At 39.3% G+C, this 27,058-nt stretch overlaps 1 protein-coding gene across 6 annotated transcripts in view; it reads right to left on the bottom strand.

Moving 5' to 3' along the window:
• tnk2b (tyrosine kinase, non-receptor, 2b) overlaps positions 1–27,058 on the bottom strand; it is a 254,802-nt gene that overhangs the window by 17,412 nt on the left and 210,332 nt on the right. For 4 of the 6 annotated variants that reach the window (XM_059944274.1, XM_059944282.1, XM_059944266.1 and 1 more), the window contains exons 10-13: positions 18,908–19,102; positions 15,302–15,393; positions 12,816–12,893; positions 5,738–7,194 (exon numbers count right to left, since the gene is read on the bottom strand). In XM_059944274.1, the coding sequence (XP_059800257.1) occupies positions 5,738–7,194; positions 12,816–12,893; positions 15,302–15,393; positions 18,908–19,102 (1,822 nt within the window). The remainder of the gene's footprint in view (positions 1–5,737; positions 7,195–12,815; positions 12,894–15,301; positions 15,394–18,907; positions 19,103–27,058) is intronic. The other 2 variants (XM_059944272.1, XM_059944297.1) reach the window with 2 other exon arrangements.

Genomic DNA, 27,058 nt, shown 5'->3' with positions numbered 1-27,058 from the left:
ATAGATCTATCCTGATGGTGTATAGTAAACCCATTGATCTGGTATGGAAGGGGTTAACCAGGATTCCTTGAAACAAAGGACACACGTGGTCCTAATGTCCCTCTGATTCAGCACCCTAGCTTTGACATCATCAATTTTATTCACTAGAGGCTGCATGTTTGCCAGTATTGGGAGCTTAAAGCCCCATTTCCTTAAATGCACATGTAATCCTGAATAGACTAGATTACTGCATTGAGCTTTTTGCTGTCTTTCCAAATCAATTTATTCACAAACTTCAACTCATTCAGAATGCCACTGCTAGACTTCTAACCAAAATCAGGATGAGGGTACAGACCACTCCCGTACTAGTTATTCTGTATTAGCTTCTAGTATCTTTAAGAATTGATTTCATGTTATCTTACTTGTTTTTAAAGCTCTTAATGGTCTAGGACTGTAACATATCACAGAAACTTTTTCCGTTTAATAGTCAAGCCTTCTTTCGTTAGTCAAATTTAAACAATCTCCCTTAAAAGATAACTGGCAGGTCTCCTTCTCTGAATTGTAGAATTCAATATTTAAACCTACAACGGACGTAGACTCAGTTGACACTTTTAAAACATCGGCTCAAAACCTACTTACTTAAACTTGTTTTTAACTGACATCTTCTTGTCTTTTATTTTCATGTTTATTATTTATTATATTTTTTGATATTTGTACTTTTACCCCATTGTAAAGTATTTTGAACCACATCATCTGTATGAAAAGTGCTCTATAAATAAAGTTATTATTATTAATATTGCCAGAACAACCCACCCCATTATTCACCACTTACATCACCTCCAAATTCAAGGACCTTTGTGACAAGCCAACGATTTTCAGATTTCTGTTTCTCTGTACAGTGGAATTTTCCAAGATTATTCATCATTAACTAACTCCCTGTCATTGTAGATGTGCTTTCTTTTCTAGTGCACTAAGTAGTAATTCAGATTTCCTTTCTCTACATTGAAAACACCCTCCACTGTGCTATGTGGTTATATTAAAACAGAGACCAGATCTCAAAACTGTGAATCCATATAACCATATAACAATTACAGCATGGAAACAGGCCATCTCGGCCCTTTTAGTCCGTGCCGTATGCTTACTCTCACTTAATCCATGAAGCACCGCAGAAGATCATCAACTGGAGATATGTATAGTACCACATAAACTCTAGAAAAATTGGGCAGATGTGGAAAATCAAGAGAAACACACAAAATGCTGGAAGAACTCAGCATTCTCTGTGTTGTTATGCACAGCACCACAATTCATAACTTCAAAGCATGACATATTCTTCAGTAAATTGGTACAATCAAACCCTGTAATGAACCTTGGTTCAATGAGAGTTGTAAGATAGGAGAGGAACTGCTAGACAAACCTAAAAGTGAAGTGCCAACCAAATGAAGTTAAAAAAATTGAACCACAGAAATTAGGGAAATAAACTTACAATGATATTGCTGAGGAATCCCACAGCTAGTGAATAAGACTAAAGCTCCACAGTTGAAATAGTTAACAGGAGTCGGTGACTCTAGAAATAGCCCAATTTTCAATGATGGCACGACTACTAAGGGCTGAACATTTACAACCATGTTCAGCCAGTAAGGTCTAGTGAATGATTCATTTTAGCTTCCTTCTTCAAACCAACTCAATAGAACCATCATGATTTGTTCCACAACATCAAGAAATAACTGACTAAACTAGAGACAACAAAATTATAGGACCAGACAAGATCCCAGCAAAAGTGCTTGAACTCAGCGCTGGCTATGTCTTAAAATGAGCTGATCTACGACAGGTAACTGGAATTTAAACAAAAATATGGAAAATTGCACAGGTCACTGTCAGTTTGATCTCAATCATCAGTAAAGTGACAGAACATATTGCTGATTTCCTGAGTACCAAAACCGAATCTGATTTTCATCAGGAGCACTCTGACCAGACCCAAACCAAACGGCTGAATTCTGGGATGAGGTGAGCGAGGCAGCCCTTGATATAGTGGCGGCATTTGATTTGGTGGTGTTAAAGAGCCATAGTAAAATGGACATCTATGGGCATCAGGGGAAAATGTTTCAATGACTGGAGTCATGTCTTAAACAAAGGAAAACTAATACTGGAAATTAATTGTTCCTGCACCAGGATATTGATGTCACAGTTCCTCAGACCCAATGCTTGCTAACCACTTGAAAGAATTTCCTTCTATTACAAGGTCAGAGTGGTGAGGTTCTCTAAAGCTTGCACAATTCGCAAAAGGTCAGCAAATGAAGTTACCTATGCCTGCCTGCAGGATGACCAAGACATCATACATACACAAACTGATAATAAAGCATAAAACAGAGAACAGTATGTCACAGCAACAGGTCCTCCAGCCCACAATTTTGTGTCCAACCATTTAGTCATCAAATGGCTAACTAAACTAATCACTTCTGCCTACATAATGTCCATATCCTTCCATTTTCCTCACATTCATGTGCCTATCTAAATGTCTCTTAGAAGTCCCTACCTTTACCACCACCCCAGGAAGTGTATGCTGCCAGGCAGCCAGCACTCTGTGTAGAAAACTCGCTCCTCACATCGCCTTTAAAATTACCCCCTCTGACCTTAAATACATGCCCTTTTGTATTAGACATTTCAACCTTGCAAAAGATACTGCCTGCCTGTTCAATTTATGCCTCTCACAATTTTATAAACCTCTATCAGATCTCTCCTCAGCCTCTGCTACTCCAGAGAAACCAATTCAAGTTTACATGCCCTCTAATCCAGGCAGCATTCTGATAAGCATCTTCTGCACTCTCTCAAGCATCAACATCCTTCCTATAAATTGGGTGACTAGAACTGTATGGAAATCTCCAGTTGCCTAACTAAGGATTTATAAAGCTGCAACATAACTACCTGACTTTCGAACTCCGGTAGAAACTGGCTCCTGATCAAACAATGCCAGATCTTAACATTTGCATTTTCATTTTCCAATCCCATCATTGTCTTGTATGACTTAATTTCCTCCAGTGTCAAAGACTCTATGATACGTGCTTCCTCAATTGTGCTCTCTTGAATATTCCTGAATTGGCTAAGCTCAACAAAGCCAAACATGCCTTCATCTGACAGGGTTCTAAACTCAAGAAGGCCCTCCCAAAATTTCTCTGTCTCTCATTCCTTAAAGTCTACTTCTTTAGCCAACTTTCTGATCATCAGCTATTGAGCTTGTATTGATTTTAGGATTCACAATATGCCATCTTCGCACATTAAGTCACCAATAAAAGGGAGAAATTGCTGTTGATTTGTATTTGATATGTCTAACTTTCAAACTGCATACTATATAAACTCCTTAGCTTTCAATTAATGTATCAAATCATTTTCTAGTGTGTAGCTCAACAAATCACAATGTTAAATACATAGTGATTAACAAATTGCCGATGAATGGTAGTAAGAACAGATTCAGAACATCAGGTAGCAAACATAGAAACACTGGGTTATATTTCAGATCAATGACCTGCTGCTAGATTTGACATATGGTATAAGCAGTCTAAAATACTGACCTGTCATTAAATCATTAAATGAATGCTGTCAAATTTGTTGAAATTTTGCAGTATTTCCTGCTCCAAATTGATGGGATCTAACCCAAGCAGAAGACCTTTAGGTGCGATACCTATTCATCAACGCTAGGTGTCAGCATTAAGCCTATGCTACTTCACTGTCAATAGAACTATAAAACACAACAAGCACTGTGAATCAAACACGGTGGAGTACTGTCACAATTTATAGATCAGTCTTATGTAGATGATTCTTGCTGCAGTTAATGAAGTTCTCCATCATGAACATGCTACCCATAGCTCAAAAAAACTCTTGTCTTCAAGATCAAACTACAAACATTTGAAATTATCACCCTCAACTTGAAAAGAATATTTGCTTTATCTACAGTGGCATTCAAAACTTTGGGTACCCGGGTCAAAATTTCTGTTACTGTGAATAGTTAAGTGAGTAGAAGATGAACTGATCTCCAAAAGTCATAAAGTTAAAGATGAATCATATTTTTCAACATTTTAAGCAAGATTAGTCTATTATTTTTTGTTTTGTACAATTTTAGAATGAAATAAGGAACACCATGCAAAAGTTTGGGCACCCCAGGAGATTTGAGCTCTCATAACTTTTACCGAGGTCTCAGGCAGAATTAGCTTGTGAGGGCTATGGCTTGTTCACAATCATTAGGAAAGGCCAGGTGATCCAAATTCCAAAGCTTTATAAATACCTTGACTTCTCAAAACTTGTCCCAACAATCAGCAGACATGGGCTCCTCTAAGCAGCTGCCTAGTGCTCTGAAAATTAAAATAAATGATGCCCACAAAGCAGGAGAAGGCTATAAGACAACAAAACATTTTCAGGTAGCCGTTTCCTCAGTTCGTAATGTAATTAAGAAATGTCAGTTAACAGGAACGGTGGAGGTCAAGTTGAAGTCTGGAAAACCAAGAAAACTTTCCGAGAGAACTACTCGTAGGATTGCTAGAAAGGCAAATCAAAACCCCCGTTTGACTGCAAAAGACCTTCAGGAAGATTTAGCAGACTCTGGAGTGGTGGTGCGCTGTTCTACTGTGCAGCAACACCTGCACAAATATGACCTTCATGGAAGAGTCATCAGAAGAAAACTTTTCCTCCGTCCTCACCATAAAATTCAGCGTCAGAAGTTTGCTAAGGAACATCTAAACAAGTCTGATGCATTTCGGAAACAAGTCCTGTGGACTGATGAAGTTAAAATAGAACTTTCTGGCCACAATGAGCAAAGGTATGTTTGGAGAAAAAATGGTGCAGAATTTCATGAAAAGAACACCTCTCCAACTGTTAAGCACGGGGGTGGATCGATCATGCTTTTGGCTTGTGTTACAGCCAATGGCACAGGGGGACATTTCACTGATAGAGGGAAGAATGAATTCAATTAAATACCAGCAAATTCTGGAAGAAAACATCACACCATCTGTAAAAAAGCTGGATGAAAAGTGGATGGTTTCTACAACAGGATAATGATCCTAAACACACCTCAAAATTCCCAATGGACCACCTCAATAAGCGTAAGCTGAAGGTTTTGCCATGGCCCTCAGTCCCCCGACCTAAACATTATCGAGAATCTGTGGATAGACCTCAAAGGAGCAGAACATGCAAGATGGCCCAAGAATCTCACAGATCCAGAAGCCTTTTGCAAGGAAAGATCAGCGAAAATCCCCCAAACAAAAATTTAAAGACTCTTAGCTGGCTACAGAAAGCGTTTACAAGCTGTGATAATTGCCAAAGAGGGCGTAGCTAAGTACTGACCATGCAGGGTGCCCAAATTTTTGCTTTGGGCCCTTTTCCTTTTTTGTTATTTTGAAACTATAAAAGATGGAAATAAAAAAGTAACCTTGCTTAAAATATTATTGAAATGTGTCATCTTTAACTTTATGCCTTTTGGACATCCGGTTATCTTTTACTTGCTTAGCTATCCACAGTAACAGAAATTTTGGCTGGGGGGGGTGCCCAAACTTTTGCATGCCACTGTATGTATACTAAGAAAGCTCATTTTAATATCAATCATCAACAGCCCTACCATTCAAGCAGAGAAATTCAGCATGGACTAAAGGACTAAAGAGCATGGTCCTGCTTAGACTTATGCATTACAAAACTCTAAATCATCATGAACCAAATCCAATAGTATGTTATAGCATGCAAAATTTTAATAACAAATCCATATTATACTACTTACAATTTTAATTTTCTCTGTTGGAGTAAAACAGTCTGTCTTCCCACTGGAACTCTCAAAAGAGATTTTTTGTAGACTATGAGAACTTTTCATTGCTGTAAGCCCAGCACATGTATTGCTATTGTTGGATGAAAAGTTGGCCTTGTATTCAGGATGTTGAACCATTGGCCTCACTGTTGCTGTAGTCACAGATCTTTTGGAACAGAGGTCATCCACACATTCAGCCTCTTTGAAAAATTTTTCATATTTATCTAAGTAAGAAGGTCTCTCTGGAAGCAAATAATAATGGGTGTTGCTAACCTTCTTGCCATCCTTTACTATTGGCAAGATACAAGGTCCTTTAGAGGTATCTTTTCCTTGTGCTTGAATAACTTTTGGTGAAGCATATTTTGGATCAGAGGCAAAACTCTGAGTGGTGGGCATTAACTTGCTAGGAGATGTTGAGAGATATGCACCCACAGTTAATGTTGCCATGGAAGCTGCAGTTGTCCTTTGCTGTGGAGAACTAGCTGGAATTGCCATAGGGCTTGGAGTTCTTGAGGATGGCTGGGACAATGGATCCCTGGGAGGAATCTGTGGAGGCTTATCCTCTTCTCCTCCAGAAGCAGGTGACAACTCACCAGACCAACGGCCCGGCTCATTTCTTCTTAAAGGCCGTGGAGGAATGGGAATCCGTGGTGGGATCTGAGGTTTATCATCTGAAGTAGATGGAGATACAGTTGCTGACAAAGAGATGGGAGTTGGTGAGGAGGCTGGAGTTGAAATAATAGGAACATTAAGTCTTTTCATGCATTCTTGTTGTAGTTCCTCAAATATTTCAGCTGACTGAGAAAAGTTAGTTTGCTTCATCTGCTTTGGGGGAAGGAATAGATTATCCTCCACTTTGGATTTCCCTTTTCCATCTGTATCATGCACAAATGCATAATTAGTTTCTCCCGATTCTTGATTTCTTGGCAATTGAAGCGTTCCGTATTTTGACCGTTCACCAATTAATTCAGTATCCAAACTATTAATGGACGAAACTTCAAAATCATCTTCATCCTGAGCAACATCATCATAGGCTGGAGGTGGAGGCAAGGGTTTAGAATCCCAGTCAACTATAGGAACAGGATGCAAAGGTCTAGGCAGAGTTCTGGTTGGACTCTGAGGTGGTGTCTTGTCCAGCAGTGAGTACGAATTCAATACTAGCTTAGCCAGTGTAGGAATAGTATTTTCCAGTACTGGGGATGGAGTGTGACCAGTCTGATCATCCCCAAAATCAATCAGAGCCACCTCATTGTTTGTATGACCCAAGGATTTACTCCATTCTGATGGCTTCTCACCTAGCTTTGTGGCAGAAACACGCGCAGCAGGTTTGTTCAGTTTTAAAGACTTTGCTGGGCCCTGTTTCTTGAGGCTGAGCTTTTTTAGAGGTAAAGAACCTACAGTTTCCTCCTCAATCACAGGGTCATAGACAGGTTCTGAAATATATGCAAGAAGATATGTCAAAAGAGGATTTCAGAAGAAAATGTTAAAATATTTACTCCATTCCTTTTTACCATTAATTCAACTTTTTATTAATTTATTAATAATTAACACAAGTGGAATTAATCATAAAGTGTTATGTAAAAGTCGATGCTTTTTTTCACAGGAAAATTTATCACCTTTAAAGTAATGTAGCTCAAATCACCTATGTCATGAATTTGCTAGTGCTGACAAAATTATTTCAACCCCTTGCTTTTTTTCCACAACCTTGCATCTTCCTTTACTTCAAATGTTAATTAGTTTTCCTGTTAAGAATTACTTTGGTTTCAGCCTTTAGGAAAATATTCAAGCTCTAACAACTCCTGCATGATGAAGTTTGCCAATTATTTTTAAATCAGTTTCATCACTAAATACACCAAAAGAAGTGCATTTCCCTAATCTATACAACACTCTCTAATGTTATAATCAAGTCATGTTTCAATATCTCAAATATTTCTATTACTGTAGATTTGTACAGTACGAGGTTTGAGGCTTCTCTACATTCCCTAACGATGAACCTCTTGCTTCAACTACATCCTTCAGTATATTTCCATTATGTATATACTTCTATTATTTTTGGCTATCTCATGAACCTGTTTATGACCACCTAAAGTTATGTCATGAAATTCATTGTACGTTCTGAAGTACACCCTTATTTCATGTGCTGTTTTAGCTGACAGATGAGCAGAACTCTGTGACAGAAGTGATGTATGCCATGTATGGGAAATAAAAAGGTCTTCACTCTAAATGTCCTTTACTGGGATGCTCATATAACAACTGCTAATTCCTTATCTTTGGGTAATATAACCAAATAAGGAAATAATAATAGGTACCTTTGGAGTTCATTTAAATTTAAACAAAATTTTCATTATTCCTCTTGCCAAGTTGTACTTTGAGTTTGAATTTGACCTTAGAATAACTTAACACAATGTTATTAACATCTGAAACCTCAGCATAGTTATATTCTGCTCTCAACCAGAATACAAATGGCTAGTTAGAAAAGTAAGGATCCATATTACTTCAGTTCTGCAGCAAGGAAGGCTATTTTCTACAGTACTTAAAAACAATAAATGATGAAATGTAGTATGTCTGTGTAGAAATAAAAGGAAGGATGGTATACTATCATATTGTCCCATTCCAGGCAGTTTAAAAGCTGAAACAGAGCATAACAGCATCTAAACCTAGACAAGATAAGAAATGTACCTCTTGGGAGCAAATGATTTAAATTTTATTTGGCCTAATTGATTTTAAAAACAATAATTAAAACTGGAAATGCAGATATAAAGCAAACTAATAAAACGAAGTACAAAAATTTTCCCTCTGCCCTTCCAAATAGTCAATCCACTGATGAGGAAGTACCTTTCTTTTGCTTTTTCTTGCCTAAAAAGCACCAAATTCAGTTTGAGGGTCACTTACAGTAAAATGCACAAAGAACAGACTATTACGGTTATCATTACAATCAGAAGGAACAGAAGAATAGCATGCTGTAAATTGGGAGTGACTAGAAGTTAAATTGCCAGCATTTTGGTTTGCTTTTCTTTAACTCATTAAATCACACACGCAGAGCATGCAGGAAGTAGCAGAGTGATCACATGTAAGACTGATAAAACCAGAAAAAGCAAGGAAATTGAGAGACAAAACTTAAGGTACTATTTTGGATTACAACTTCACAACAGAAACATAGAAATTTATCAAAACCTGAATTTTCAAAGCTGGAGGTGAAAGCATTGTGCTTTACCTTTGATAATATATAAATGATTTATGTAGAAATATTGTTTTTGAAAATCAAAAATCAAGTAAAAATGTTGGAAATCAAAAATAAATGCAGGGGATACACCACAGGACAGGTAGCATTCGTTGGAAAGACGAAGAGCAAGAGTTAACATTTAATGACAAAGACTTTTTGTCAGAATCTTTCGTCAACCTAAAGCAATAACTCTGTTTACCTTTCGCAGACTCTGCTTGGTCTGCCAGGACAGTGCAGCGTTTTCAAGAGTTGGTATTTTTGTTTGCTGCTCGTTTCCCAGTTCAGTGCACAAGACTTAAAGAAGCTGTAGAAGGTTGTAAATTTAGTCAGCTCCATCTCGGGTATTCGCCTACAAAGTACCTAGGACACCTTCAAGGAGCGGTGTCTCAGAAAGACAGTGTCTATTATTAATAACCTCCAGCACCCAGAGCATGCCCTTTTCTCACTGTTACCATCAGGTTGGGAAGATGTTGGATGATATTTCGGGCACTTGGAGGCACATGATAAAATAGCCAAAGTTAGCATAGTTTTACAGGGGAAATCTTGCCTGACTAATTTTTTGAGGAAATAACAGGCATGATAAACAAAGGAAAGTCCGTGGATGTTGATATTTGGATTTTCAGGAAGCCATTGACAAAGTACTACATATGAAGCTGCTTAGTAAGATCTATTGTATTACAGGAAAGATACTGGAATGGACAGAAGACTGGGTGACTGGTAGGAGGCAAAGAGTGAGAATATGGAGGGCCTTTTTCTGGTTGGCTGCAGGAGACTAGTGGTGAACCACCAGGGTTGGTATTGGGTCTGCTAATTTTCACATTATATGTTAATGATCTGGATGATGGAATTGATGACTTTATGGCAAAGTATGCAGACAATACTAAGATAAATGGAGGGACAGGCAGTATTGAGGAAGTAGGGAATCTGTAGGTGGTGTTGGACAGATTAGAAGAATTGGCAAAATATGACAGATGAAATACAGTGTAGGGAAGTGTATGATTATGTACCTTGGTAGAATGAATGAAGGTATAGACTATTTTCTAAATGGGGAGCAAATTCATAACTGTGATGCAAAGGGACTTGGGAGTCCCTGTGCAGGATCCCTTAAAGGTTAACTTGTTGATAGAGTTGGTAGCAAGAAAGGCAAATGTATTCCTACATTCAGTTTGAGAAGACTAGAATCAGAATTAGGTTTAATATCATTGGCATATGTCCATGATGGAGCTGGCTGAGTTTACAACTTTCTGCAGCTTTTTCCAATCCTGTGCAGTGGCCCTTCCATACCAGAATGTAATGCAACCAGTTAGAATGCTGTCTGTGGTACATCTGCAGAAGATTGCAAGTGTCTTTGGTGACATACCAACCCTCCTCAAACTCCTAATGAAATATAGCTGCTCTCATGCCTACTTTATAATTGCATCAACATGATGGGCCCAGGATAGATCTTCAGAGATGGTGACATCCACAAACTTGAAACTGTTCACCCTTTCCACTTCTGATCCCTCGACGAGGATGGGTGTGTGTTCCCTCGAATTCCCCTTCATGAAGTCCACAATTAATTCCTTGGTCTTACTGATATTGAGTTCAAGGTTGTTGCTGTGACACCACTCAATCAGCTGTTCTATCTTGCTCCTGTACACCTAACCACAATCGTGGGTGTAAAAAGAGTAGAACAGTGAGCTAATGATGCATTCTTGAGCTGCACCAGTGTTGATTATTGGCTAGGAGATGTTATTTCTGATCTGTACAGTTTGTAGTCTCCTGGTGAGGATGTCCAGGATCCAGTTGCAGAGGGAGGCACAGAGGTACAGGTTCGGGTGCTTTTTGATCAAAGCTGAGGGTAAGATTATGTTGAACACTGAGCTGTAAACAATAAATAGCAGCCTGATGTAGGTATCACCATTGTCCAGATGATCCAAGGCCAAGTGGAGAGTCAGTGAGATTGCATCTACTGTAGGCCTATCATGAAGCTCCAGGTACTTTCCTAGATAGGAATTGATTCTCCTCATGACCAACCTTTCAAAGCACATCATCACAGGAGATGTGAGTGCCATTGGGTGATAGGCACTGAGGCAGTTCACACCTCTCTTCTTGGGCACTGGTATAACTGTTGCCCTTTTGAAGCTGGTAGGAACCTCTGACTGCAGCAGAGTTTGAAGATACCCTTGAATACTCCTGTCAGTTGATTTTCAGTGCCCTAACCAGGTACACCATCAGGGCCTGACACTTTGCAACGGTTTACCCTCTTGAAATATGCTTTGACTTCAGCCTCTGAGAGAGAGATCACAACGTCACCAGATGCCACGGGATTCCGCTGGTGTAGCTTTATTCATCCTTTCAAAGCACATTGAGCTCAGCTGGGAGTGAAGCACTACAATCATTCATGATGTTAGATTTCGCTTTGTAAGAGTTAACAGCCTGCAAACTCTGCCAGAGGAGACATCCATTGATTTTGTCTCTAACCTCAGTTGGATTTCTTCCCATGCCCTTAAAATAGCCGTCCGTAGGTCGCGCCTGGACTTCTTGTCGTGTTCTAGAGCACCAGGCTTGAATGCCACAGATCTAGCCAGCAGCAGATTACAAATCTCCTGGTTATAGACAATAGACAATAGGTGCAGAAGCAGACCATTTGGCCCTTCGAGCCTGCACTGCCATTTTGAGATCATGGCTGATCATCTACTATCAATACCCGGTTCCTGCCTTGTCCCCATATCCCTTGATTCCCCTATCCATAAGATACCTATCTAGCTCCTTCTTGAAAGCATCCAGAGAATTGGCCTCCCACTGTCTTCCGAGGCAGTGCATTCCAGACCCCCACAACTCTCTGGGAGAAGTAGTTTTTCCTTAACTCTGTCCTAAATGACCTACCCCTTATTCTCAAACCATGCCCTCTGGTACTGGACTCTCCCAGCACCTGGAACATATTTCTTGCCTCTATCTTGTCCAATCCCTTAATAATCTTATATGTTGCAATCAGATCCCCTCTCAATCTCCTTAATTCCAGCGTGTACAAGCCCACGGGTCATCCATGGCTTTTGGTTTGGGCAAGTCCTGTATGTTTTCGAAGGCACACACTCATCCACACAGGTCTTGATGAAGTTACTTAGAACGGTGGTGTTTTCATTCCGACTCGAGGATGAATCTCTAAATATTGTCCAGTCCACTGACTCAAAGCAGTCCTGTAAGCACTCCTCCACCTCCCTTGCCAATACCTTCTGACTTGGTTCTAACCTCCCACACTGATAGGGAAGGCATCAGGTTCACAGCTTTATGCCTGCTGATTAACATTGCTCAGCTCCTCCAGTGTTGGCCGAGCATTGGCCAGAGGCGAATTTTACATTGCTACACGGCAGAAAACTCCCTCAATAGCTAAAATGGGTGACATTTGACTGCTAGATTTTCCAGTTCAGGTGAGCAGAACTGAGACAGAAATGCCACTTTTGTACACCATGAGGAGTTATTCATAAACACACCCCTGCCTTTAAAAGATTTAGCTCTCCTGTCTTTGCAGAGAATGGTGAAGCCATCAAACTGCAGCACTGCATCTAAAATGGCAGGGATAGCCACGTTTCCATGAAAGTTCACAGCAGTCCCTGATGTTCCTCTGGTACAACAATCTTGCTCTGAGGTCTTTAGCTTTACTTTTCAGAAACTGTATATTTGCCAGTAGAACAGTTAATAGTGGAACTTTAAATGGCAGATGGAGCGGAGGTGCTCAACGAAGCAGTCCCCCAATTTACAATGAGTCTTACCAATGTAGAAGAGGCCGCAACTGGAGTGCCAGACACAATAGACAACCCTAGCAGATTCGCAGGTGAAGTGTTATCTCACCTGGAAGGACTGTTTGGGCCCTGAATGGAGGTGAGGGAGCAGGTGTAGCACTTAGGACAATCATGGAGGGTGCAGGCCCTATGGGGGAAGCAAAGATACATTCAGTGGTGGGACCTTTTGGAGATGGCAAAGTTTGTGGAGGGTGGTGTGTTGCATGTGGAGGCTGATGATGGGGTGGTAGGTGAGGACAAGAGGAGTTCTGTCACTGTTAAGATGGGGTGAGTGTGGATGTATGGGAAATGGAAGAAGGAAGACATCGCTGATGTCCTGGGAACAACTGCAGTAAAGGTGAAGGAACTGAAAAAAGGGAATAGCATTTTACAGGAGAAAGGGTGGGAAAAGGTATAGTCAAGATAACCAAGGGAATCAGTAGGTTTATAAAAGATGTTGATTGACAGTTCATCACCAGAAATGAAGTGAGAAAAATCGAGAAAGGGAAGGGAGATATCAGAGATGGACCAAGTGAATTTAAGGGCAAGGTGGAAGTTGGAGGCAAAGTTGATGAGCTTGATGAGCTCAGCAATGTAGTCAGTGTAGCAGAGGAAGAGTTGGGGAGTACTACCAGAGAATGCTTCAAACACCGGCTGTTCTACATAGCCAACAAAGAGGCAGGCATAGCTGGGGCCCAGGCCAGTGCCTATGACTACCCATTGTGTTTGGAGAAGCTGAAAGAAAAACTGCTGAGGGTGAGGTCCAATTCTGCCAGATGGAGGAGGGTGGTGGTGGAGGGGAACTGGTTGGTTCTTCTGTCAAAAAAGGAGGAAAGAGCTTTGAGGCCTTTTATGATGGGGGAACATCCCTACATTTAAAATGATGCAGCTTACAGAAATGCCCATGGCTGTGACTGTTAATTTCAGCTGTAGTAGTTCTAAACAGGAATATTTGATGATTCCCATTGGAGCTGCATGCAGACAATCGATATAATGCTGAGGCTTCATAAGGCATTGCACTTGGAGTATTGTGAGCAGTTTTGGGCCTCATATCTAAGAATGTAAGGTTGGCACTGGAGATGATCCAGACGTGGTTCACAAGGATGATCCCAGAAATCAAAGGTTAACATCTGAGAAGCATTTGGTGGTTCTGGGTCTGTACTCATTGGAACTTAGAAGAATGGGGGGGGGGGGGGGGGGAATCTCATTGAAACCTATAAAATGGATGTGAGAGGACGTTTCCAATAATGGGAGAGTCCAGGACCAGAGGACATAGCCTCAGAATACTTCCTTTAGTCAGAGAGTGGTGAATCTGTGGAATTCATTGCCACAGAGGACCATGGAGCCAAGTCATTGGGTCTTTTTAAAGCGGAGATTAACAGGTTCTTGATTAGTAAAGGCATCAAAAATTACGGGGAGAGGGAAAATAAATTAGCCATGATTGAATGGCAGAGTAGGCTTGATGGACCAAGTGGTTTAATTTTGCCCCCATGTTTATGAACTATGCAGCATTTATAATTGATAAATTCAGACCAATTACAACACTTACAGCTGTAACTAACAGTAACTAATTGTCGAACAGTTCAAAACCATCCGCTCCAGAAAGAACCCATGTGTAGGAAGTCACAACTTTTCTGGTTTCTCAATTCTGTTTTAAAAAAATTCAAATAACCAGAAGCTTGAGTCAACCGAGTGACAATACACAACTGTACACACACAAAGCAGAAGTGAAAAACGGACTGTTAATAGAGTAAGCTAGGCCTTCATAGCATTGTTCAGTCTCAATAGGTTCATAACATGCTTTCAAAAGCTGCCAAAGACTGTTTTAAAGCCCTTTGGTAGTTTAAAGTAAATGGTATCGAAATATAGCAAAATGGACGTGATAGGGATATTCTGCTTCAATTACTTGTCCAATTAAAATTTGAAATTCAAAGCAACAGCTCGTGATTATGCTCGTGTGATTTGAGGATAAGTGGGCATAACAGTATTTGTACAAGCTGTGCTGCAATCTTAGTTCTGTGCCGTATGCCATCACACAACACTCTCCCATGCCTACAGACTGATGATGCATCAGAAAATACCTTTGAAAAGAGGAGCTAAAATGGAACAGAGAGGGCAGGAACATCTTTTAAACTGGAGAAAATGCCGCAACTTACTCTTGCCGAAGATTGTTGGTTGAGGAGGACGTGGAGGAGGCTCCTCTGTAAGTGTTAAAAAGCAGCATAGAAAGAAAAGGCCATGGTCATTAGCACAATTGCACTACAGTGCCGAAGTAGAAAACTTGCAAAGCACACATCATTTAACCTTTAAAGAGTAGCTGGGAAGAATTTATAGTGAAGGAATTAACAATATCACCATGACATATCTTAACAATCTTCCTAGTATAGAGGCTGTACGTTCAGATTTATACTGAGTGTGCTTTCATCTTTTTTTAAAACTTGCTTGTTCATACCGGATACTAATTACTGAGTAAGGTACCCTGCATACATTCACTTTAAGTTTATTGTAAATAAATTTAATTTTAAGTTTTTGTTTTCCTTAATTTAAATATCTTACTCTTTGATCTTCCTGGTAGCTGTGTTGGCCTGGTCAGCTTCATATCCAGTCCAAGTACATCTGGAGGATCCATAGGATTGCCCAGGTACAATCTATGAGAAGTTAAAACAGATGTCATACGATATTGAGCAAATAACACCTGAGGAATCGAAATAACCTTGCAATAAGTTACATTGCAATAAGATCTCAATCAGGTCAGCAAGCACTTGCATTGGTTACTCGGTTAGTGAAAACTTGTTCCAATTATAGTTATACAATTTGGATATAAACTTTAAGTATCAACATAAAGTCAACAAATTGGCATTTCAGTACTAAAATCAAATACTGTGAGGATTTTTTAAATCTGCATTTATTTAGCTATTTCACAAATATCTAAAATGCAGCTTGTCAAAGTGACCTTGTTTTTGCAGCAATCAATGAAAAATTGCCTCTTTAGTTTAATATAATGAAGTAATGCAACACAGGAAGAAAAAGAATCTGCAAGACTGAAGGCGGCCACAATAAAGATTCCACTGCTGAGTAAATAAAGCATCCAACAAAATCTTTGGAAGCAATAGGATTTCAAAATGGTCAACCTACAATGTGTTTCAAATGTGAGTTAAATAAGATTTAATACTGCATTGTTGAACATACAAGACGACTGAGAATTCCAAAATCTACCTACTTGAGGAATGGTGAGTGATGGTTCTCTCTAAGTCTTCAAAGAAAAGATAAACAAATGATGGAGCAGTTCCATTCAGACATAAATAATCAGCTTCTTTTTATCTGTTTCTGCGGGTTTCGCCACAGAATACAAATGTAAAGTACAGGGGATCTGGTTATAGGGGGTTGCATTCTTGGAAAACTGTCAATGCCATGTTTTTCCATAATGTAAGGCCCAGATACAGAGTCACAGAACATTACAGTAGAGAAACAGGTCCTTGGCCAATCTAGTCTGTGCTAAATTATTAATCTGCCAAGTCCCATCCACCTGCACCCAGACCAAAGCCTTCCATACCCCTTCCATCCAGGTACCTATCCAAATTTCTCTTAAATGTCGAAATTGAACACGCATCCATCACTTCCATTGGCAGCTAATTACACACTTGCAACACCTTCTGACTGAACAAGTTCCTCATGTTCCCCTAAAGCAAAACGTTTCACCTTTCACTATTAACCCATGACCCCTAGTTCTAGTCTCACCCAACCTCAGTAAAAAAACAGCCTGCTTGCAATTATCCTATCAATCCCTGTATAATTTTGCATACCTCTACTAAATCTCCCCTCATTCTTCTATGCCTTAGGGAATAAAGTCCTAACCTATTCAACCATACCTAAAACTCAGATCCTCAAGTCCTGGCAAAATCCTTGTAAATTTTCTCTGCATTCTTTCATTATTACTGACATTTTTCCAGTAAGTAGATAACCAAAACTGCACACAATACTCTGATTGAGCGTCACCGATGTCTTATACAACTTCAACATAACATCCCATCTCCTGTACTTAATACATTGATTTATGAAGGCCACTGTGCCAAAAGCATATTTTTTATGACCATATCTACCTGAATTCCCAGATCCCTCTGTTCTATCACACACTCATCATATAGGTCCTACCCTGGTTTGACCTCCCAAAGCAGAACAATTCATACTTAAATGCATAAAATTCCATCTGCCATTCTTCAGCCAATTTGCCCAGCTAGTCCAGATCCAGTTGCAAGCTTTGATAGTCTTCCTCGTTGTCCACTGCACCCCCAGTCTTGGTGTTATTTGCAAACTTGCTTATATAGTTAATGACATTCCTCAAAGAAGACCATAATCTTGTCATGATTTGAAGGCTTGCATGCCTCAATTACTCAGAGCTATGTTGGCTGGAGCCAGGGCTTTATTCTTTGGCTTTTGGTAAGACCACCCACACCAAACAGGTCAAAAGGTAGAGGCCAGACCAAGAGTGGCCCACTAGTCCTTCAGGTTCAAGGGTTCAGCTCAGGGCTAACAACCCTGACTGGTAAAACCAAATTATTACAGAAAAAGCAATGAAGAATCCTTCTACATCTGAGTGCAACGCCACTCCTGAGACTCCACCCAGGACTTGCATGACTGACGGTAGTGAAAACCAAGAGGAAGCTACCAACATGATCAAGGAAGCCATGAACACCACTGGAGATGGAGGACCTTCAATGCTGGAGGACCCTAAATGCCAACAGCATAAGCTAAGCATCCAGATTGTTGATGCAGATGACAAACAACAACAAACCCAGCACAGATCAAAGTGGCACACAAGTCACAGGTCTCTAGAGAGGGAACCATCTACTACCACTCTCTGGCTTCTCCCACAAAGCTAATGTCAAATCCAATTTACTACCTCATCCTGAATGCCAAGCAGCTGAGCTTTCTTGACCAACCTTACATGTGGGACCTTGTGGAAGGCCTTGCTAAAGTTCATGTAAACAACATCCACTGCCTTACCTTCATCAACTTTCAAAAGGTTCAAAAACCTTCATCAAAAAACTCTTATTAGATAGGTTAGACACAACCTATCATGCACAAAACCACGCTGACTATCCAAATAATTGTTAATCCAGTCCCCTAAAATACTTTTAAAAAACTTACTCACTACTGATGTTATGGTCAATGGCCTACAATTTCTTAGCTTATTCTTAGAGTCTTTCTTGAACATTAGCTATCTGTCAATCTTCTGGCACCTCATTTGTGGCTAAAGACACTTCAAATATCTCCACTAGGGCCACTGCAATTTCTGCACTAGCCTCCACAGGGTCCAAGGCCCTGGGGATTTATCCACCCTAATTTGCCTCAAGACAGCAAACACCACCTAACAGGAGATCTAGTATCACTCTCTCTCTCTCTAGTCAGGAATTAGATGCACTGATTAAGGGAACTTTTCTGAACACACTTAACAAACTCAATCCCATCCAGCCCTTTTACAGTATGGGAGTTCCAGTCAGCATATGAAAAGTAAAAATCAACCTTGTTTCTTGAAACAGTCTGCATTCTCTCTACAAATTTTCTCCACTAAACCACCCCACAGTTAACCTCATATCAATGCAACATTATTGTACTTCTCTTATGTCCAATGCACAAAAATATAAAACTGCCACTAAACAGCAACCTTCACATCATAATAAACCTGATCTGGATCCTGATAAGGAAGTCACTGAGTATGAAAAAGACTGAAAATTCAACAAGAATCTCCCCTACACATCACTGTTTAATTGGAAGTTTGCATGTGTATCTGGTAATGACAGGATTGTGAAATTTCACTGTATGTTCAGTCATGAAAAATTGCTGGTAAAATAATGGATTCTGCCAGTGCCATAAATTGGGATTAGTCATTGCTATAGAAAGAAAATAATTAGATAAGAGACAGAATAATGGAATATGAAAACATGCAATGACTTAAGCACAAGCTGTAGTTGTAAAAGCAAGAAGAGGATGCAGAAGCTTGAAGTTTAATTCAGGATTGCATTTATGCACACAAGAACAATTCAAATAAATGCCCAAGCAAGGTGAATGCTAAAGGAAAGTGAAACTAGCTTTCACGTATACATACTCTCAAACTATTCAGTGGAGTAAACCAGTCTAGCTTGTATGCAAATTCCTACATACTCATCTATTTTGTCAGGAAAGCCCCAGCAACGCTCAAGTTTGGTATCTCCATGCCCCGTGTGAATAAAGCTGTTCTTGAGTGGATGGCTGATGTCATGGGCTGAAAGGCCTGCGACGGAAGTCACTGTATTTCGTGGGAACTGTCCCACCTTCAGTGTGCGCTTGTTCTGACCTCTCCACCAATAATTTTCAGCCCTGTAAAAATGGAGGTAAAAATGTTCATTAAAATTCTAGGACCCCAAAAAGGTGACTATGTCGGCAGAAAGCTTATTTCATAAATTGGATTGTTTCTGAAAATTCAATCTAATTAGCAAATAAATTGAGGTGGCCTTGTTGGTAGAATTATTAATTATGCTTTGCTAATAGAAATGCATAATGGTGTTCATGTGTGCCAAATTACTTGACATTAACTATTAGTTAATATGTTAAATTAAGAAAATAAATCCTTCAAGCCTTGTACATTGCCAAGTGGTAGGTTTTGAGGAATTGATAAATATTTGTATTACAAGTTTCTTCTTCACACACCAACAGAAAGTTGTGAAAATTATATGTAATTACAAATACTTGTAAAATCAACAAACAATAAATCCATTAAAGTTCTGCACTCCTAAAATAAGAGGTCCCAAATTTGTTTTTCAATAAATATTGTCAATCAATTTGAATTGGATGTTGAAATTGACAGGACTATCTGCTCGTGGTGGCTACCTAAGGTATTTCTAATAGGTTTAGATCCATCAATCAAATATGCTATCCAGGGATTTGTACTTGATTACAATAGACTCTGACAGTACTTAAAGCAAAAATGGAGCAAATAGAGAGAAGCAGATGGAAATAAGTGATAAGGACTTAATTACCAAAAAATACGATAGTGGTGAAAGGGAGCATGCACAACCCATGAGTGAACGTATAAAAAGTATTAAGAAACAGAGCAAAAGTGATTACAAAAATGGTCTCCTTTCAGTAGGTCATGGAACATGATAGAAAAGGCAATTCATCAAAGTGAAGAGAAGCTGGCAATGTCAAAAACACAAAGACACTGGAAAATGAACAACAGCACCTCATGAAGCTTTCTTAAAAAAGAGAGCTGGTTTCTCTTCTGACAATCAGTAACACTGAGCTGCTTGAGATTGCCCAGCTGATTGAGAAGGCAACAACAGAAAGTCCTGGAAAATAGAGCCAACAATCATGAAACATTGCAAGGTGATAAGGGCTTGAAACTGTATTTTGTTGAAGGTAACAGGAGAGACCACAGGTGGGAGTGAAGGTGAGAGTAGGTTTCAGTGAAGGGCAGCATCTAATTTAGTTGAGTTGCTCTTCCTAACGGACATGTAATGCTCTTAAATGCATTTTCCTATTTGAAGATGCACCTATTTAATTGCAGTGTTATTTTTGAACTATATGAACAGTATGTAGCACTGGTCCACCTGACAGCAATAAAGCAATTCCAATTCTGATATACCTATCTCCATTCAGATGCCACATGAGATTACCAAACAAAACCAATGTGCAGAGTTTTGGGGTCATATATTGTTATGGATTGAGAACTTGCTAATAGATAGAAAACTACTGAAATAATAGGCTATTTACTGGGAAACAGTGACCAGTGGATGATAGACAAGGGACTTGAGTATACATGTAGCTCAATATTACTTGTGAGCAGGAATCACAAAGACTTCAGGGGATTACAAATAGACTTAAGTGAGTAAGAAAGGGCATGCCAGAATGAATACAACTTGGAAAGATGTACGGTCCTCTACTTTGGTGGCAAATGAAAGTATAAAAGTAGCAAAGTAATTTTGTTTCATTATTGGTAATGGATTTATCCCATAGGGAGATTATAACTGACTGAAACCCACAACAGTGGTGAAGACTGAAAGTATCATCAAAGGTGGCAGAGGGCATTTACAGGACCGTTTTGAATTGGTGGACTGGACCTTATTTAGGGATTAGACTTTAAATCTGAATGATATGCTACAGCCATCACCGACTTCATCAAGACCTGCATGGATTAATATGCATTTTCTTGAATGTACCCAAACCAGAAGCCCTGGATGAACCAGGAGATTTGTAGTCTGCTGAGGGCTATATCTATGGCATTCAAGAGCAGTGCTCCAGAACCCTACCAGAAGTCCAGATTTGACAAATGGCAGGGCATTGTGAGAGCAAAATGGCAATTCCACGTGAAGTTAAGCGATACAATCACATGCACAACTTCCTATAAGGCAAAACTTAATAGCATAAATAGTAGTGAGGTCTTACACTTGGATGAGCTCACTTTTATGCACACTTTGAAAGAGACAATAAAACTACACCTGTACAAATCAGTACAAAACATCTGGTGACCTCACAATCTCTGTTGAGGAGGCTGATGTCAAAATACCTTTTAAATGAGTAAACCCTTGCAAGGCGCTAGACCCTGATGGTGTATTTAACAGGCGACTGAAAAACTGCAATTTGACCAAAGCTGACACAATCCATTAGCTCTCTACTCAGCTTTCGAGCACTTGGATAACAGAACTAAACATCTGGCTGTTGTTTATGCTTAGCATTCAACGCCATCATCCCCTCACTACTACTAACAAGTTTCAAAACCTAGGCCTCTGTCTCCCGATGAGAAAGTCAAAGATTCATTTGCAGAGGGAGATATAAAGTCAGTGTGGATCAGAAATAATATCTCCTGCTCACTGACAATCAATACTTCAAGGATGTGGGCTTAGCCTACTGTTCTACTCTCTCAATACCAGGGGTTTCCAACCTTTTTTATGCCATGGACCCCTACCATTAACCAAGGGGTCTGTAGACCGTACTTTGAGAAACCCTGCTCTGCACCTATGATTGGTATAATTCAAATGCCATCCATAAATTTGCCAATGACATCACTGAATCTCAAATGGCAACAAGGAGGCATACAGGAGTGAGGTAGATCAGCTGATTGAGTGGTTTTGCAACAACCTCACACTCAATATCAGTAAGACCATGAACCTATACAATATTTTTTAAACTTATATCAATGTTTATGACTTTCCTTTTACTGCCACCACAAAACAACAAATTTCAGTGATAATAAACCCGATTCTAATTTATTTTTAATATTCATTTTCAGGATGTGGGCACCAGTGGCAAGGTCAACTTGTTAATTGTTAATGTTAATGTTAATGGCCTTTGAGGTAAGGTTGGTGTAGTGTTTTCTTTAACTGCTGCAGTCTTTCTCCCACAGTGCTTTCGTTAGGCAGTCAGTTTCAGGGTTTAAACCTGGGTCACAGTCTGAAAATGTATTCAGCCATTGACAGATTCAATGAAATGTTTTCATCTCAAGAATCACATAACTTTGAAATTCCTACTCAGTCAGTCTGTGGAGACTTAACTGCCAAGTATATTCAATGTATTTTTGCAAATTAAGGAATCAAGATAATATAGAACTAGTGTTCTAAAGTGACACTGAGATAAAAGATCAGTCGTGATTTTATTAAGTGATGTAGGTAGCAGGCACAAAAGGCCAAATGACCTACTCCTGCTCCTATATTGTATGTTCTTAACTGTACCAGAATAACTTGCCTAAAAATGTTGCTGATTTTACAGCGCAAATCTTCAATGTTTTTCCCAAGATGTTGCCTAAGTCCAAGGTTTCTTTTTAATTATATGTAGTGTTCTTATCTCTTTCGAAGTTCAAAGTAAATTTTATGATTCAAGTATATATATCCTCATAGAGGGATCAGAAGTGGAGAGAGTAATCAGCTTCAAGTTCCTGGGTGTCAAGATCTCTGAGGATCTAACTTAGTCCCAACATATCGATGTAGTTATAAAGAAGGCAAGAGAGCAGCCATACTTTATTAGGAGGTTGAAGAGATTTGGCATGTCAACAAGTACACTCAAAAACTTCTATAGCTGTACTGTGGAGAGCATTCTGACAGGCTGCATCACTGTCTGTTATGGAGGGGCTACTGCACAGGACCGAAAGAAGCTACAGAAGGTTGTAAATCTAGTCAGCTCCATCTTGGGCACTAGTCTACAAAGTACCCAGGACATCTTTAGGGAGTGGTGTCTCAGAAAGGCAGTGTCCATTATTAAGGACCTCCAGCACCCAGGGCATGTTCTTTTCTCACTGTTACTATCAGGTAGGAGGTACAGAAGCCTGAAGGCACACACTCAGCGATTCAGGAACAGCTTCTTCCCCTCTGCCATCTGATTCCTAAATGCACATTGAAGCTTTGGACAATACCTCACTTGTTTTTTAATATACAGTATTTTTGTTTTTTGCACATTTAAAAACAATCTATTCAATACACATAATTGATTTACTTGTTTATTATGTTTTATTTTATTTGTTAATATTATAATTTTTTCTCTCTCTGCTAGATTATGTATTGCATTGAACTGCTGCTGCTATGTTAACAAATTTCACATCACATGCTGGTGATAACAAACCTGATTCTGATATATGTTACCATATACAACCCTGAGATTCATTTCTCTGTGGGCATACTCAGCAAATCTACAGAAGAGTAACTACAATAGGATCAATGAAAGATCAGAATGCAAAAGACAACGAACTGTGCAAATGGAAATACTGTGTTTGGTGCTCCCAATGTGGCCTCTGGTATATTGGTGAGACCCAACGTAGATTGGGAGACCAGATCTACATTCCGTCTGCCAGAACAAGTGGGAACATCGACTGTACTTTTTTCCATAGATGCTGCCTGGCCTGCTGAGTTCCTTCAGCATTTTGTGTGTGTTACTTGGAGTTCCAGCATTTGCAGATATTCTTGTGTTTGTAAAATCCAGGATCCAATTGCACAAGGAGGAACTGAGGCCAAGGTCATAGAACTTACTGTTTAGTTTTGAGGGGGTGATGGTATTGAATGCTGAGCTGTAGTTGATAAAGAGCATCCTGATGTACAGTATGCATCCTTGCTGTCCAGGTGTTCCAAGATTGAGTGAAGAGCCAATGAGATGACATCTGTTGTGGACCGCTTCTCCGGTAGGCAAATTGTCATTCATGCAGGAGTTGATATGTTTCATCATCGACTTCTCAAAACACTTCATTAAGTGCAACTGGGGATAGTCTTTGAGGCAGATCACCATGCTTTTCTTGGGCACTGGTATAATTGAAGCCTACTTGAAGCAAGTGGGTACCACACACAACCAAAGTGAGAGGTTGAAGATCTCAGTGAACACCAGCCAGCTGGTCAGCGCAGATCTTTATATGTGGCCAGGTGTTCCAGGATTGAGTGAAGAGCCGATGAGATGGCATCTGTTGTGGATTCTGTGGATTTCTCAATATCACATGGAAAGAATCAAATCATCTGAAGAATTACTTGTGCAAATCCAAAGATGTTGCCATTTCGATTTGAAGTAGGCTGGCTGTTACATCACTGCTACTGATGGTTTGAGCTCCATCATCAATAAGCATGAAGCCCCGTCTTCCTGTACGCTGCTTAACTGGCAAGAATTTGTGTTACTGGTTGTTGCGGGATAGCAGAATTTGTTATAATTCATTAGTTGGACAATTATTTTGATGTGTCTATGACACATTAGATTTGCTGTTCAGTATTTGAGAGGTAGTTTCAAAACTCTGTTACCTCATTTTAGGTAAACCTGGTGCTTCTCTTGCAATGTCCTGCCACAATGTTAATTAAATTCATCATCAGCTTGATAGCAAAGGTCGGACAAGAGAAATATTGGCTCAAGAAGTTACAGATGGTGGTGAAGCACAAGGGTGGTAAAAAGTTCCTAATTCATGCCCAATTTTCAGCTCATAGGTATGTTCTGAATCTACCCATTTAGAAAAACCATAGTACCACACAATAGAACATAGTACATTACAGCACAGTATGGGCCCTTTGGCCAACAGTGATGTGCCAACCATTCAACCTACTCTCTAAGATCAATCTAAACCTTTCCTCCTATATAGTCCTCATTCTTCTATCATCTGCAGTATGTGCCTACCTAAGAATTTCTTAAATATCCCTAATGTATCTGCCTCTAATTTTAACCTTGGTCGGGCTTTCCATGCACCCATCACTCTTTGTGTAATAAATTTACCTCAGACATCCAAATACTTTCCTCCAATCACCATTAAACTATACACCAGCACCCCCCTCCCCAACCCCAGTATTAGCAATACCCTAGTTCAGACACCAGCCCTCAAATGTTTGTGAGGAGAACTTTGCAACCAGGACTGGTCTGGTACAGAATTCGGTCTGTCTAAGTTTGGTGCCCGAATCTTGGCTGTTCATCTGATTTCACTCTCAGTCACGCTTAGTATGCTTGCTATTAACAAACAGCTTCATATACTAACATTTATGAACAATGAAATAATTCCTGGTACATTTTCTAAGATCACTCACTCTCTGGTGAGGGATTTCACACAAAAAAAGATTACCTTGATTCACTGTAATTACGGACAAGGTTTTTTTTAAGCATCTTGTTTGTACTGTATACCAGATACAATGTCTCTAACCACCATACTTTGGGGAAGTTTTACATGTCATGAATCAAAGAAAAACATTACATTCACATTTAAAAACAATGTTAAAGGTTATGGCAGTATTTAGATTCTCAAGATTATTGTTGTCATTAATAATGACTAGGTAAAAATTGCTTCAGCATTAGTTTTGCTAATAATTTCATAAAACTACAGTTAACATAAGTTAGATAGGCAATCTTCACTTTAGAAACAAACAGGGAATAGCAATTGAAGAAAACCCTTCAAGTGCAAGAAAAAGACAGAGCATGTTAAAGGCAAATAATCGTGATGATGTTTCCCAACATAATATCAATAAAAATGTGCCTCTTTGCACAATAATTAACAAGATTAACACTACTTCCTTATGCTGAACATTTAAGGATATATTTTTATTTGAGGTCATTCTTGGGTTCAGGTGGCACCGCCTCCAGATATTTTATTTTGTTTTTGAATAATGACCAATAGACTAGTAACTTGATGGAGGAAAATGATGCAGAGCTGCTATTAATATTTCTCTTCACAGGAAGATGATTTAAGCTTGCTTACTGCTTTGAAATAACCTGCTGATCAACAATACCCAGCCATCTTACAATGCTTTGGCAAGAAAGGGCTTTTAAATTAATAGTTATAAACACAAGTCAACATGTCTCAGTTTATTACTCCACTCCAGAAAAAGCTTAAACCAAAAACTTCAGTCAGATCAAAAGGAAAATACCATTAAATCGTGTTAATCTAGCGTGTATAAGACTTAGTGGTGCCAGACTGGCAGACTTTCTAGATTATTCTTAGTTAATGCTAAAACTCACTTTTAAATTATATTTTAAAATTACATTAATTAATATAGTAGCACAGTAAATTTTTCAGTGAACTCAATAAATTTCAGTGAAGCACAGAAACCAAAGGTCCTGGTGTGTTAGAGGGAGTCAGCACTAAATGTGCTGGATTACAGTTCAAAGTAAATTTATAATCTAAGTACATACATGTCACCATATACAAACCTGAGATTCATTTTACCTGCAGGCATACTCAATAAATCCAATAACCATAATGGAATCAATGAATGACTGCACCAACAGGGCAGATAACTGGTGTGGAAAAGACAACAGAAAGTGAGTCCACAGGCTGTGGGAACAGTTCAGTGATGGATGCCGAACCATTGGGATTTCTGAACAAAATTGATTGGATATTATCAAGTTATAATGCACTGTAGAGATTGGATATGAGTGGAGGCATATTTCTAACTGCTCCTAGCTCTGAATACCAAGAAAAGCTAATTTCTTTATCTCTTCATATATGCTGTCTGACATGCATTTTGATTTTGTATATTTCCTGCTTTATAGATTTGCTTCCAGTAAATTGTTGCATGAATACAAGGCACAAAGAAAATTTATTATTTGTGAAATGCACCAGGCACTAAATAAATGCAACTTTGGCCATTCTTGCTTTTTGTATCTGTCTGTATTGCCACCTTTCCTGAAGGGAGGTTGGACAAAGTTAATCTATCCAAAGGACCAACTTCTGTTGGTGAATGGTATAACTTACTCCATTAATCAACCACAAAGGTAACTGTTCAGTCTCCATAATACAACTTTCTTTCCAGACAGTGGTATAATAACTAAAGGTGCCTTTAATGACACAGTTCTGCCATGAATATTTGCAATTATCAGTGACTGGTGATATTCGGC

This window comes from Hypanus sabinus, chromosome 2, assembly GCF_030144855.1.
Source record: "Hypanus sabinus isolate sHypSab1 chromosome 2, sHypSab1.hap1, whole genome shotgun sequence".
In the NCBI taxonomy this organism is placed as follows: Eukaryota; Metazoa; Chordata; class Chondrichthyes; order Myliobatiformes; family Dasyatidae; genus Hypanus; species Hypanus sabinus.
This window is presented reverse-complemented; position numbering and strand designations above follow the sequence as displayed.